Consider the following 14,570-nt stretch of genomic DNA (forward strand, 5'->3'; position numbering starts at 1 on the left):
AAAGGCCATTCACAGGAATCGTCAATGAATAAGACAGAAAATGGCTGTCAGAGGTCTTAATACACAAATAGATGTTTATGAATATTTATGGCTGCAAAGAGATAGTGACGGGCCGAGGAGGAGAAGGGTAAAGAAGAGTAAAGAACTTACTCCAGAGGGGGATAAAACAAGAGCTGCACTTCATTAATCAATAAAAAAAAAATCCCCCCCCCACCCCCAATTTAGGATTGAACCCGCCTCCGTTCCTCCATGAGCGGAATTATGACTCTTTGTGAAAGTCTGCCATTGTTAACCTCCCCCCGCGAGGCACCTCCGTCTGCTGTCGGAGGGTTCGATGCGCGACTCTGTGGAGTCTCAATTTTCGCCCCCCGGCCTTCTATTGATTCACTGCCTGCTGCACATGCGAGTGGTTTTATCAGCCCAGCCTGAGTGCGCCGCCGCATCACAAGCTCAGCTAATTAAATACACAAAATCATTGTCCTTGTCTCAGGCTGCTCCCCGAGTGTAATTTATGTGAAGGAAAAAAAAAGGTAAGGGTTTCAGAGAACAGCTTGAGTGATTTGTGCGAAAGGAGGGGGAAAAAAAAGAACACGGACGGGGATAAAAATGACTCTGCTGCGAAAATTTCCAAGGTAATTGCAAAGTCTCGGAGTGAAGAAGCAATCTATAAAAATCCACTTTAATTTTAATGACGAATTAGCCTTTTTGGTTGAGCGAGGCGCTGCCAAAAACGCGCAGGCGGCTCACGGCGACGCCGCGAAAAGATTTACGTGTTGATGCAGCGGAATGGGAACCGTGCGCTCTAGAATCGGACGGGCCGGAGCAACTTCCCGACGAGACCCAAACTCAGCGAGAGACGGTGAGAAGCGCTTAAATTATCATAAAATCCAAACAGGAATGGAAAAAGAGGATTCTCGGCTGACCCAGTGATGCATGCAGCTGTGGAGACACTTTTAAAATATGGAGATGTAGCTAGGTGCAATGTAGAGGCTCCAATCAACCCCCGGTTCAAGGAGTACCTGGAGTAAACCAACACTCGGAACCTTCTCGCCATAGCTACCACTTCTGCGTCTGTAAGGTGAGAGAAACCCGCATCAGAAATCCTTCACGTAAAAAAAAAGAGCAAGCCTCGGTCCAAATGCCAGGTAGGCGAGCCTGTTTCAATCGCTACATGAGTTTTTCTGTTGCAGAAACAGCCAATTCCCTCTGGAAAGCCAGCGTGGCCCTCACGTGTTCCTGCTCTCCGTGGCAACCGGAGAGTCGTTTGTTATTTGAAACTCAGGATTGCTGATTTGTTGCTTGAGGAGCGACAGTGGCCAGCAGGGGGTCCGTATCTCACGGGCTGGTGTGCCGTCATCACAGACAAGGTGGTAATTATGGGCTGTAGCAGACTGCTCTGCTGCACCAGCGTTTGATGGAGGCCTGCTCTGATGTCCTGTTGAGACATGTGTGCTGCCATGACTGCTACCTCGCACTCCCCGCTCTAGTTTTCTTGCTAGAATCCCGCGTCCGCCACTGATCCTCCTCTGAATTTCATTTATTTCTCCCGTGGCTGCCCCTGCCGCTCCGTCTGTCCCCGTCTCACACGTGCGCTCCGGTGAAACAGCAGGTAGCCATCCAAAAGCCTCTCTGAAATAAGCCAATATTAGGCCGGCGTCTATCAGGCCCCTAAAGTGCGGCGAGACCGAGTGGAGAGCTTCCTTTACATAAATATGGCTGACAAACGCAGAACCACAGGTACACGCGACCCTGTCGCTTCCCTACACGTGCACGGGCAAAGCCTCGGCAATCTCCCCGACATGATCACGCTAAGTCGCTCATGCGGAGCGATCACGCAGCTTTAGGGACGTCCCACTCATCTTGTTTGCCGGATTCAGCTACAGTCAAATATTGGTGGACACATACCGATTTTAGCATCAGACTGCACTGTCGTCTTGTGTTAGCAGCGTGGATGCAACAAGAAAAAGCACTGGGGTAAAGTAGAGCCTGGCAGGGGCGGAGCTAGGGGTGGTTACTGGTAAATTTTAAACTAATAACGTCTTCAGTGCGAGCAGGCCAGCCTCTAACGTTAAAAAGGGCTAACATAACATTTGCTCCAAGCTACGCAGCAAGATATGAATCTTGTGCGTCATCATTAAGTGTGTTTGGGATTTGGATTCAAATTAGCTCACAAGAATGTTGTAGTTGAGCTAAAAATAAAGTGAGATGAATGTAGGGTAGTTCCTCTTAGACCCTCCCAGCGCCCTTCGTCTCAGCTAATGGAGTTGATCATATAAAGGAAATCACGAGTCAGCAGTTTAGCCCGTGTCCCGACACTGAGAACTGAGAACTCGTATTTAGGCGTTTCCGCGCATGTGCGACACTGACGAGTGATCCCAAGGCGGTGCTGTTACATCCGCGAAGGCTCTACTTTTTTACTTTGACAATGGGGGGATTAGCTTTAACTGGGGCTGGCTACAGATAATAGGATGATGCTATCTGGAAAGATCTATCCACCAAAATGGGGTTCCTACTGCTGCACAGTGTGTGTGTACATCGAAAGCTGCCTTAAAAGGCTTTCTTTTTTTAAAAGATTATGTCCACATGCTGCTGTGTCAGTGTGCATCTATAAATACCAAAATCTCTGAAAGCTGCAGATTGTGATTAAGGAAAATTGGAGGAAGTTTAAGAACATGCAGATGGCGTCGCTGGAGATTAGACAATTAATGCACTGCTTATACCTGTACTGTAGTAGCTCTGCTAATAAATACATATGTAGACTATGCACATTGCCCTAATGATAATTAGTGAAACTGTGGCTCTGATTGAATAATTTATTACTTTTACCTTCACTCTAAAAGCGCACAGCTCAGCCACACAAGCACACATGAAATGTGGCATAAATAATACACTCATATTAAAGGCTAAAAGGGAGCAAACAAACTGCTTTTCTAAAGTTCCTCATTAACCTGGAGCAGCTTAGTCTTTAAGCACGATGGTTCTTGTGATTAATAACGTTGGGAAAAATACATTTTTAATGCTTTTAGACTCCCACTTTGCACCAGCGAGCTCCTCAGCGTGAGAGATAATTACTGAGAAATCCCAGTTGGGAGAGCAAATGTGTGTGTTTGTGTTTGTGGGCCTCCGGGGCTGCGGCGTTTGCCAGCTATTCACGCTCTGACGTCGCCTCAGCTCGAGGGCCGCGGCTCTGGGGTGCTTCTCTCACTGTATCCGTGTGTTTTTGTGAGGGAGAAACACCTTTTGAGAGGCTGTGGGCAGATAAGGTTCATTTTTACTATCCCGCAGGTACAGATCGGGGGTAGGAGGGTGTGTGTGTGTCTGTGTGTGTGGGGTGGCAGGCACACGTGCCCTATTCGTGTGTTTCACCTGCTATTTTCCCTGCATCTCGTGGATTCGGACTGATTTCCTCATGGATTCCGCTCGAGTGTTCTGACCGATTTACCTGGATCAGATCTGAGCCTGCTTCCACACCTCCTAAGCCCCCTGCATTTAATATTAAACTGCCAAGCTCATTACTGCCTCTCAAGTGTCGCGCCTGTACGTGGGTTCTGTCCCACGTGTTGCCACCGGCACCACCATGATGAGATAATACCGAAGGTAATGAAATTTTCAATGTTTTCATGCACTTTAAAGATCGAGTAGGAACGAGTCGGCTGAATTGGCGTGCACTCCTTCCTAATCTGTGCTGCAGGTTTGGATGTAGGACGGGTGTAATATCAAGGCCGCATTATGATTCCGCGATGCACCAGCTCCGGAAGGGGGTGGGGGGGTACACAGACACCTCCACCAAAAAATAGAAACTTATTGATGCTTCGATTGTTCTGCTCGTTCAGGATTGTGGTTCCTCCAAAGCTCTGCTCTACACACCGCCACGAGTGAACCAATTTGAGATCAATCTATCAAATTAGACGGCAACTACAAACATTTAATTCATTGAAAACTGCAAAATGCTGAAAACCAGATGCAGCTTAGTGGAAAGAAATGCCCAAAACGCACATTAACGCTTCGCTGGGTCTGTCTCCTTGCAGGTCTGGCATTTTCCCTGGATCTAATTTAGCTGATCATGCTCATATAGCATATTCTGCTGTATATGATGGTACGAATCATGTAATGGGGCTTATCACATACTTTTAAAATGCGTGTGTGTGTGTCTACATTCACCTTGATGGTTGCACTTCTTTTTCATGAATAGTTGGGACCGGTTCTTTAATCATGCGGGTAAGTTGAAGAGATTTCTATACTATTGTCATTTTCTGGGCCCCTTTGAGAGCAAGAAAATATGATTATGGTTCCGTCGCTGTCAATATGTCGCGTAAATAAAGCCTTTGTGTTGCAATTCAGATCCTGCAACTCAGCTTAAACACGCGCCTGTTCGCTGTGCTGCCGGAGAGACGCAGAAAATTGGTACTAGACCGGAGTAAAAACAACAAAGGTGCGTGGAATCAGATCTGAATTTCAAAGCAAACACGGAGGAACACGGAGAAAATGAGAACGGCAGATCCTCACAGTGCCCCCCCCCCCCCCACACACACACACACACACACACTTCCAATCCAGTTTGCAGCATGTAGGGGGGGGGGACTTATTCAGAAGACATTCTTCTGATAAAAACAGGGTTTAATGAGCGGCGTGAGCTCACTGGTGATGTGGTGTGACTAATACATGTAATTAAAGGCGCTGGGCGACGAGCCTTGTATTTGTCAGATTTTTACTAGTTTGCCTTTACAGTAATGCTGTTTTACCCTCGTAGCAGAGTCACCTATAGGGGAACGAACGTCTGTCTGGAAGTGCATTATTCTTGTCTAATCAGTAAAGCGTGCCGGGAGCTTAAGTGCCCCTGACAATTTCTCGCATACTCGCAATTAGCATGGAAATTTTTCTTGCTTGCAGGAGCAGGTGCAAATTGAGCAGGTGTAATGAAATGAAGATAGAGGCAGGGCGAAGTCACTCCACTGCAGGAGCAGATGTGCTGAACCCGATGTGCCGAGCTTTTCTCCTGCAGAAGATCCGACTGATGCACAGGGGTGAAGAGCTGCAGTTAGCAGTTATCTTCTCAGTCAGAGGATGCAGAGCAGTTTGACACTGAATACATTTGACTGCGATGACTTTGAGACTGGAGGCAGTGTCAGAGTTTCAAACCTCAGCACCTCGAAAGAAAAAGGCTGAGCTCCGGCTGGAGCGCCGTGCTAATTGCTAGGGGTGGGATGAGATATCGAGCCACGGGATGTTACGATAATTAAACATCATGAGATGTCTCTCCGAGCCTCCAAGCTGCATCGTTTAAGTGTGGGGTTAAAAAACATCCGTGATGACACCCACTGGTTTGGCTTACAGGCTGTCAAAATCATTTCAGGAGCCATAAGTAACCATATATGGACAAGAGGGCGGAGCTAGAATATTGTTTGTTAACTGTACGAACAATCTGAGTATTGTATTGTTCGTCAGGCCTCCAGTTTAAAGCATTAAATAGTTATCGATAGACCATCTGATTATTTTTCGAGCTGTTTATAGATTGTAAAAAAATATATTTTGAATGGGTATTTCATGTGTGGATTGCAGCCTCACTTCAAAAAGCTCTGGCTGCCCAAAGAAAACGTCCATCTTTTATTCACACCCTTCCTCTGTAGTCCTGTGGGGGCAGCAACGCACCATTATTGTATCCAGTCTATCAAAAGCAGAAGAAGAGCAACACAACATATGGGGCACGAGACAGACAGCATGTTGGTATCTGAAGGGAAAACATTGTCAAGGTGCCCCTGCCATGTATAAGTTTGACTTGTTGTCGTATTTTGGGGTAAAATAGATATTTTTAATGGGACAGACATGCAAGAATGAAGAGAATTCTGCCATACGCGGTAGTAGAGTCCGACAACCATAAATCGTCCGTCTGTTTTTGCACACTAATTCATGGGTGGATTTTTGTATTTTTAAAATCAAAATTTGGTCACATTTATTTTATTGTTCATTGGAAAGCCTGTCGAGTTCAAATATGTACAGCTAATGTTAAATGTGAAAACAAAACACTCATAATGTACAGGCATCGTTGATAACTATTTTTCCAGTAGTCATTTTTTTCTAATTGTTGTAACTATGATGACTATTGATGGAGCCGCGCCTCCATTCAGCCCACAGCTGAGACCTCGTTGCAGCTACTGTTTGTTTTAAAAAATCCGTTATCCGCACTTCTGTCTGAACTGTTTGGGCCAAAATAAAGACGGATGCGAGAGTGCGTCCCAAAGCACAGTGCAGATTAGATGGGAAGGATCTGTAATTTATGTCTTTTTAATGCAGTGGTATCTTCTTTTTTTTAAATTGTGTGATGGCGTTTGGTTTGAAGCTGTCATGCAGCAGCAGAAACGTGTATCCCATCATGTTTAAGGCCCAGCAGAACTGTGGCAAACGTCTTTAGCTGCTGCGGATTGGTGTAAACCTGCGAGTTCAGTGGAACACTGAAGGTGGACTAGTTCCTGTGCAGCTTTAGACCAAAGCGATTCAGAGCGTTTGATTCCTCCTGGCATCAAAGAAGCGCTCCCGCTTTTTGATCCGTCAGCCTGCTGGTTACGTTTGATGTTTCAGGGGCGTCCCCAAATGATTTCAGTTTGGGGAAACGGAACTTCGTGTCAGTCTTTTCGACAAAACGGCCTGAGATGGACTCTAAGCCTCCTTCAGCTCACGGCTCCTTAGGAGATCGAAGGTAGTAATCCTCATCTAAATACCGCAGCCTTTTATTTCAGCCTTTAAACCCTCGACCGTTTCATTCCTCACTGACGACCACAGCTGCATCTGCAAGGAGCAGACGTTTCGTTGACTGTTTTCCATTTCTAATAAAGTTTCACCTCAGGGATGAAACTTTAGAATCTTTCTGATGAGAAATGATGTGAAAGGAACTTCCCTGAATCATCTGAGAGTCTTCCAGGAAGCATCTTTTTAATGGACAAATGCGTCATTTCAGCGTTTAAATCCAATAAAGGACAATTTCTTTTCTCTTTCCTCATTCAAAACACCCATCTGATATCCTGACGCATAGTTTACTCCACATACGTGCGTCTAAGTAGAACTGAAATAGAGGCAAAACAGCTGAAAATATGATATCATCTGTATATTTGTTTTCTCATCTGCGGTGGCAGAACACAACAGAAAAAATAGTGTTTACAGCTGAAACCTGTCAAACTACAATCTGTGCGAGTAAACGCACATCACAGATGATTATATTTGGAGTATTTTACCCCCTTTGTGCATTTGTTTCCGTGCAAAAAATAGACTGCCGTCATCGCTTTGAGATTACAGAAGCGTTTCACCACAAACAGCTTGCGACTTATCAGAGTGAGCCAGGTTTTTCAGAAGGTTGACGCTTTTCGGCAGAAACGCCGCTGGCGGAGTCTCAATCCTCGCTCAAACAGCCATCCTTCACCGCACGCCGCCTGCCGCGCACGCGCGCATCTGTTTGAGACGCACGTGCGCGTGCGCCGATCCCCGACCGAGATCTCAGACGCCTCTAATCTCTCCCGACACTCGGCGCTGATAAATGCCGCAAAGTTTCTGTGTGTCGCTGCGCGGTAGTTACCGGAAGGTCATCTGGAAGATCTGTCCCAGGTTGACCTGCTGGGTTTTGTTGTCGTAGCCGTGCAGCATCTCGCCAAACAGGGTGTCGTTGAAGTGGACGCCCTGCCTCGGGCACTTGGGTCCCTCACAGTTGTCTGACTGCAGGAGGCAGGAGCGTCCGTCCTGCGCTAGCTTGTACTCCTGCACGCACCTGAGGAGGAGGAGGAGGAGGAGGAGGAGGAGGAGGAGGAGGAGAGGAGAGGAGGAGGAGGAGAGGAGAGGAGAGCTGTCAGCAGGACGTTTAGGATTTGTTCTTTCTGATCCCGAAGCCAAGCTACAAGCTGACTGTAGGACAACATCTATACTTGATGCAAACCCCCATATACACAAACATAAATTAACAATGCATAAAGAGAGGCCTCTTAAGCATCGGGTGGAACTCCCGCACGCCAAAGTAATGAGGTCTTAAGAGACTGAAGGCGCCTTAAAGCAGGAGTGTTTATTGGAGCTTCAAGGAGAATCTAGAGGAATGATCCCTCTGCAACTGGCGCAGGTCGTTTAGGATGCGGCTCCCGTCACCGAGGGAGGAAAAATATCACCCCGACGCGATAAGGTGGGCGTAGACCGGATGGACCAAAGGCAGGCTAATGGAAGGAGACGCGAAGATGAGATGTTTCTCACATTAGAGAGGCCGAGCAAGTGTAATTGAAAGTACCGCACGTGTTCTCTCCGCCGGGAGAAACAGATTCCAAGCGAAAGCGCGTGTGAACCGGCGGTCACAGCTATCCCGTCTCCGTTATTCATCTCCGCAGTTTTCCCTGACAGGCGCGGCCGAGCATCTGCTGCTTTTGGCTGGAGACAACGTTTCGGGCCCGGGCAGCCAATGAGGGCTCGGTGCGAAGGGAGGGCTTCCTGGCAAATCTGTGCGGCAACGGCGGCCGTCTCGCTGCCATTTTACTCTGCCTCAAAGCTGTTAGCTCAAGCAGGCAACGTGGCCAACGCTAAAAGTCAACAGCCGACTGTGTCGAGAGGCGATTCCACACGTTTGGGTTGACACTTCGTATTTATGCCAAACCTTTGAATCATTTAAACAATCAACTCCCTATTCTCATTAAACCGATGAGCCTGTTTACACGACTACAACAATCTGATCCGCGCTGTTTATCTGGAATTTTCTGGTCATGTGATCTGCTTTGTCAGATAACCGTCGCTTGGATTTTGTCCGGTTTCTTCATTGTAGGCATTAATTGGATTTATTCTCTCGTGGCTCTGAGATCTGACGCGACAGAAGGGGACAGGAGTGGAAGGTGGGGTTATAACGCTCAGACCGGAGGTGACATCACCAGATGTTATAAATGGAAGAGGAAGTGACATCACTCCTTATGTACATATTCTGAAAGGAATCTGATAATTGGACTGAAAGATGGAAATGGTTCAATTATTCACTGAACAGCCCCAACTGTGTCTTTAGGTTTCATTTCCTTGTTTTCAATTTGGAATAAAGTTGGACCGGAAAGATCAACCTTTCTGCTGGGTGTTTCGATGTGAAACCAACACCCCTGAATCATCTCTCAGCCTTCCAGGAAACATCTTTTTAATGGACTCAGAACAATTATCTCTCCTCAGCTTTTAACTCTTCCTATAAAGTTCATTTCTTTTCCCCCTTTACCATGCCAACTGGATATCCACATATACATTTAACTGTTATTCAAATTGAAAACTGCAGAAAAGGTAATAGCTTCTGTACATTTCCCCACTGAATGCATCAGATATGATTATTACAATTGAGCAATTATGTCAGACATTTATGGAAATGTAAACGGGCTCAGAAATGTATCGGCCTTGAGTTTATCTGGACAGTTTTATAAGGTTTGTGTCCAGAACTAAGTGCATATCTGGAACATCTACACTGCTGTGTGCTTGTCTATACTTGTGCTTGTCCAAGTACGCTACAAAGAATCTGCCCTATTTTTTTAATCAAGAATGCATCATGCTGTGGACAGCTAGGTATCCCACAACGGCCCAAAGTGTTCAAGTGTGTACTCCACAACTTCCCAAGGTTCTGCCCGTGTACCAAGTATTCAGAGATGACCCACATCTTCCAGCGTACTTGGCAGATTGTACTTAGAACTGGAGCAGAACTCGCGAGGTCTCGCAAGTACGGGAGAACGCAAGCAGGCATATTGAGAAACGGCTTGGATGCGGCTCATTTTATTAGCTTTGAGTGTTAATTATGATTCTCACCCGCAAAACATGAGCATGTTGCTGGAACCGGGGTCGTCTTCCAGGGGCACGAGCTGCTGGAGACACAGCTGCTCGCACCCTCCGTTGAAGCCATCTGTACAGTCGATGCCCCTGGAGTAGTCATAGCAACCTGAGCCATCCTTCATTGGCCTCAGCCCTGCAGGACACTGCAGAGAGAGAGGAAGAGGAAGGTTTAAATCAGGGAGTCAAATCGTGGGGTCAGCACCAGCGATCCAATCAGTATCATACAGATCTGAAGGGGCAATTATCTCCCTGATCCTGAGGAGAAAACCCGGAGGACTCGTCCTCGTAAAGAGGAGCAGAAATCTCATCTTTGCGACCGGTCAGTTTGTGAGAACTGCACTTCAAAACAGCTGAACAGGCTCCTTATCAATATACTGTACAGGATTTAATTTATGAAGTGTTTTGTTTTAATGAATTATATTTCCTCCAGCATTAGAAGTACTAATTGGGCATGAATGCAACAACAGCAGATGGATTTTACAGCAGGACCGGACTCATTAAAAATTAATTTCACTTACTGTTAATAACTTGTCGACTTAACAGCATACTAATCATGATTTAGGCTGTATCTCTCTCTCTCACACACACACACACCCCTCAAAACAAGGGTGTACTTGATTAACTTTTCTGCTTATCAAGCGAGAGAAGCGCTAATGCTAACGCTTTTGTGCTCAGCGCAGAGTTCAAGGTTAAATACGCTGCCATCACTAACAGAAATATCAGCATATACATTAGGAACCGTTATTATGATACAGCGGACGATGTATGACTGATGTGAACGGCCTGAAGGGAACTTCAGCAAAAAAAAAGAGCAATCGATTGAATTAGCGAGCTTCGCGCTCGCTACGACGTGGCGACGCCGCACACATCAGATCCTTTCCTGACAGACAAGAGCGTCGGAATAATTAAACTCATCACTGCTGATGTTCTGTCCCAAGCAGACAGACTTCAGAGGCGGCGGCAGCATTTATTTCCCCTTTAATTGAACGGTTAAGATGCAGCATAGAGTAATTGATACACTGAATAATTTATTGTAATCATGGAGGAAAATGGTAATTTTTAATGAAATGAAACATGTCTCGCCTGCTGGGCTTGGAAAGCAACAATTAATTAACAGACATGCTGGGAATGTGGCAGATTTCGCACTTCTCTCGGAGCTGCTATTTCTTCTTAGCGAGTGTCGACATGTTCCGTTCACACTGGTGAAGGTTCAGGAGAACGATGACGTGTCAAAGTTTCCAAAGTCAGTCAGACAGTTTCAAAAGTCTTTTGTTTTTGACTTAACTCGAGTTAAGGAAGTTTTTTTAAGTGAAGCTAACGGACGGATGGATGGCTACAGTATGAAGCAAACCGGACCATCGGGCAGCATCCAGCGGCGAGAGGTTCATTTTCACGAACAGTCTCTATTTCTGATAAATAATGAGGAACATAATGGCAGGAGACGCAGGTTTGACTGGGAATCAGGGCAGATAAATATGACATTTCAGCAAAATCAGCTACTGTGGCTAAAGAATGGGGCAAAGTTCAACGACGGTCCACGTTTGTGAGACAATCTCATCCATGTCAGACTTTACTTCCTGGTCAGAATCAGAACCCTCCTCCCGCCGGGGCGGAGCTGCAGCAACGCCGCGCTGCATCTCCTGGCGGGAGCGAACCGTCTCGCCGTCTCAATGAAAGGTTTTCACGACGTCATTTCTTTTGCAACAACTGCGCAGCGCCGGAGCGGCGAACTGAGGCGCCGATTGTGAGTTTGTTACTGTAATTACCAGCCCTGGCAACTGATCAATAATTGAAAATGCATTAAAAAAGAATTAGCTTTTGACAACTGACTAATTACTTATCACTGAAGAACATTAAAGATCGAGAAGCAACAACAGAAGAGCCGTCAGGATGTGAGTCTGTGCTTACAAATCCACTGGTTCAATTAAATATGAGGAGAAAGGGGGGGGGGGGGTATCATCTGGAATATTATAGATTAGATGCCACAATGTATTTATAACACTGTGAAAAGGGGAGGATGGAGTTGGCAGCGGGGCAGCAGAAGCACAGCCTGTTCCTGACATGCACAGATATATAGAGGCATCAGTCAAAAGTTCCAAATCACATCTCCAACTGGAGTTTCTGACATTGTTGTTCCCATTTTTACAGGCAGCCACCATTTATTTCTCCACCTGTAGCCATTTAACATGAAGAATGAGCCGGAGATTGGTGCAGGGTGTGTGTGTGTGTGTGTGTGTGAGTGTGTGTGTGTGTGTGAGTGTGTGTGTGTGTGTAGGGGATCCTCCTGTTGGTCCTCGAGCATCTGGACGGTGGGGAGCGGCGGCGTGTTTCTCCCGCTCAAACCGAGCTGCAGCGACTCCTGAAAGGACTGAACTAAAGGACTGCGCAGCGATGCCATGGCCGGGGGCTCTCAGGAGCTCGGAAGGCTTTCAAGCGCTTCGGGAGAAAGAAAAAAAACAGGTGAAAGTAGAAGAAAGTCTGAGCGTTAATTGGAAGGAAAGCTACAGAAAAGCCGCTCGCGCTGCACATCCAGCCGGCTCCATACCGAGGCGGAGGCTGGTAAAGGCATATTTGTGTATCAAAGAAAAGGAGGAAGCGGCGGTTACGCGAGGTCGGTTGCCACGGTGACCTTTAATGGGAAATAATGAGCGTGCGTGCGTGCGAGATATCTGGGAGCTAACGCACGTCTGAGTCACGGCTAACAGGTGCAAAGGAGACAACAAAAAAGAAAACAGGTTTTAATGCGAATGTAGCTGACGGCTCAGGTCGAGACACACACACACACACACACACACACACACACACACACACAGTGTGAAATACATTCATCAGGGCCCCCGGTGAGAGTTCCACACCACAGACCTCCACACACACCTGTTTTTCCTCCTATTCATGCTAATTTCTGCTTCATATTTAAACTTCCTACTTCCGCTGCAGGGAATAATGTTGCCCAAAGGTGCTTTTTTCTTTTTTGGCTGCTGCAATCGTTGTTTTTCCTGTGAATAAAAAGCGAGAGATGGTTTGTTTGAGTTGGTTTGTTTTTGTAGATAACAGAAATCCTTCACGGCATCACGGATAAAAGGCTGCCGGTGTTCAGCCGCATTAACAGCCGAAGCTTTGGCCTCTCTGCCGTCGCAAATCAGACGTCTGGTGAACAGGAAGTCGCTTAACAGCGGCGTGAGAAGGCGAAACCTTAATGCTGCCGGCGTGACAGTGATGGTCAGGTGGTCTGTTCCTCTTTCCTGTCAGGTTTGTAGTTGTTGCTGCGACAACCGAGCCGGTCTAATGTGAAATTCCTGGAATTCCCTGAATAACCTGGAATTCTCAGCCTCTGGAGTACAATGATACATAAATGAAGATCAAACCCTTAGAAGCAGGATCCGAATGCGGGCCTATTTTTTTGGACAGAAAACCCGAGTCATGGTTTATTGATGATGCTTATTTTGCATTTTCACTGTCTTGCACGATCAGAGAGACATAGATTATTAAACGGACACGCCGCTCGAGCCTTTTCTCACCCCCGATTAATAATGTAGCTCGCCGAGGTGCTGACTTTTCCGGATTTCCATCTTTCATGTCCGTAAAACGGTTTGTTTCTTAGCATCTGGGAGTGCTGGGAAAACTAGCTAGCTAGTTTTGATGCAGCGTCCTGCCCTTTGAGATATAATATTCAGGCTGGTTTGTTCATAAATTTGCCCTTTAAGGATTTTATTGCATATCGGAAGAGTGAAATCCCCCCACGTCAGGATGTGTAGGCCGTGAGGTTAGCGAACGTGCGCTGCAGCTTCGGCGATGCCGCCGCCATCATTTCCCTCTTAAGGGCCGCAGAGGCGGGTAAATGAACGCTCGTCCCCGCCTTCGCCGACAGCGAGAGCTTCCGGCGACAATGGGGATTATAGTAATTTTCCTCTGGACAAGGACGAGTGTTGGAAGTCAGCGGTAATGAACGCGCGGGAGGGGCGGCGATGAGGAGGGAGACGGGCAGAGGGAGGAAGTCTGCGCTGAACTTTTGTCCGAGAAAACTGCTTTTTTCCTTCCCAGCTGACGCATTTTTGCAAGCGAAAGGCAGCCGAGTGGAAATCTGCCTCCACGCTGACGCCTCATTATTTAATTCCTTTTGGAGCGTGCAACATATTTAATAAACTCCTGAGTGCTGGGGGATTATAGATGACATTTACAATGGAATTGGAGCCCGAGGTCTGTTTCTTTAAAGCAGTCTTCTGAACTCCAGAAGGTCCGACAAGTTAAGCTCTTATATAAAATACAAGTTTTGGAGTTTCTGCCAGAGCTGCATCCCAACTGCTTCATCAGATACACATCCCGAAAGGGGCATCAACGGATGAAGGATACGCCATTAATATCCTCCCATCTGCTTCTGAGGACCTCCATTATGGAGATGGATGCCCACTCTGGATACAGCCATACGCAAAAGAGCCGCAATTTCCTAAAAGCACGGCGACCTCGGCGGCGGCGATCAAAACCGAGAGTCAGAGAAACGGCAGACGATTGCTGTTTACAGACGTCTGGACTCACCCGAGCAGTCCCGCTGGGGGGGGTGGGGGGGGGGTGGACAGAGTGCATCAGTGACAGTGGAACATTGAAGACAGGTCCCACCGGAATGGGGTCATTCCCTCCACCGCTGGATTGATGCTCCCATATCGCTGCTGTGTTCCACCCCCCCCCCCCACCCCCACCCCCAGGTTCCCGTTTCTCCGTCTGGTGTCCACAGATGGAGCTAAAGCTACAGTCAACAATAATTA

At 46.9% G+C, this 14,570-nt stretch overlaps 1 protein-coding gene across 2 annotated transcripts in view; it reads right to left on the bottom strand.

The window, feature by feature from the left end:
* Nucleotides 1-14,570, bottom strand: part of LOC101070809 (astrotactin-2) — a 152,946-nt gene that overhangs the window by 48,347 nt on the left and 90,029 nt on the right. For both annotated transcript variants that reach the window (XM_029837360.1, XM_029837361.1), the window contains 2 exons: nucleotides 9,787-9,953; nucleotides 7,565-7,753 (listed from right to left, as the gene is read on the bottom strand). In XM_029837360.1, coding sequence (XP_029693220.1) covers nucleotides 7,565-7,753; nucleotides 9,787-9,953 — 356 coding nt within the window. The remainder of the gene's footprint in view (nucleotides 1-7,564; nucleotides 7,754-9,786; nucleotides 9,954-14,570) is intronic.

Source organism: Takifugu rubripes, chromosome 6 (genome assembly GCF_901000725.2).
Source record: "Takifugu rubripes chromosome 6, fTakRub1.2, whole genome shotgun sequence".
Taxonomy (NCBI): Eukaryota; Metazoa; Chordata; class Actinopteri; order Tetraodontiformes; family Tetraodontidae; genus Takifugu; species Takifugu rubripes.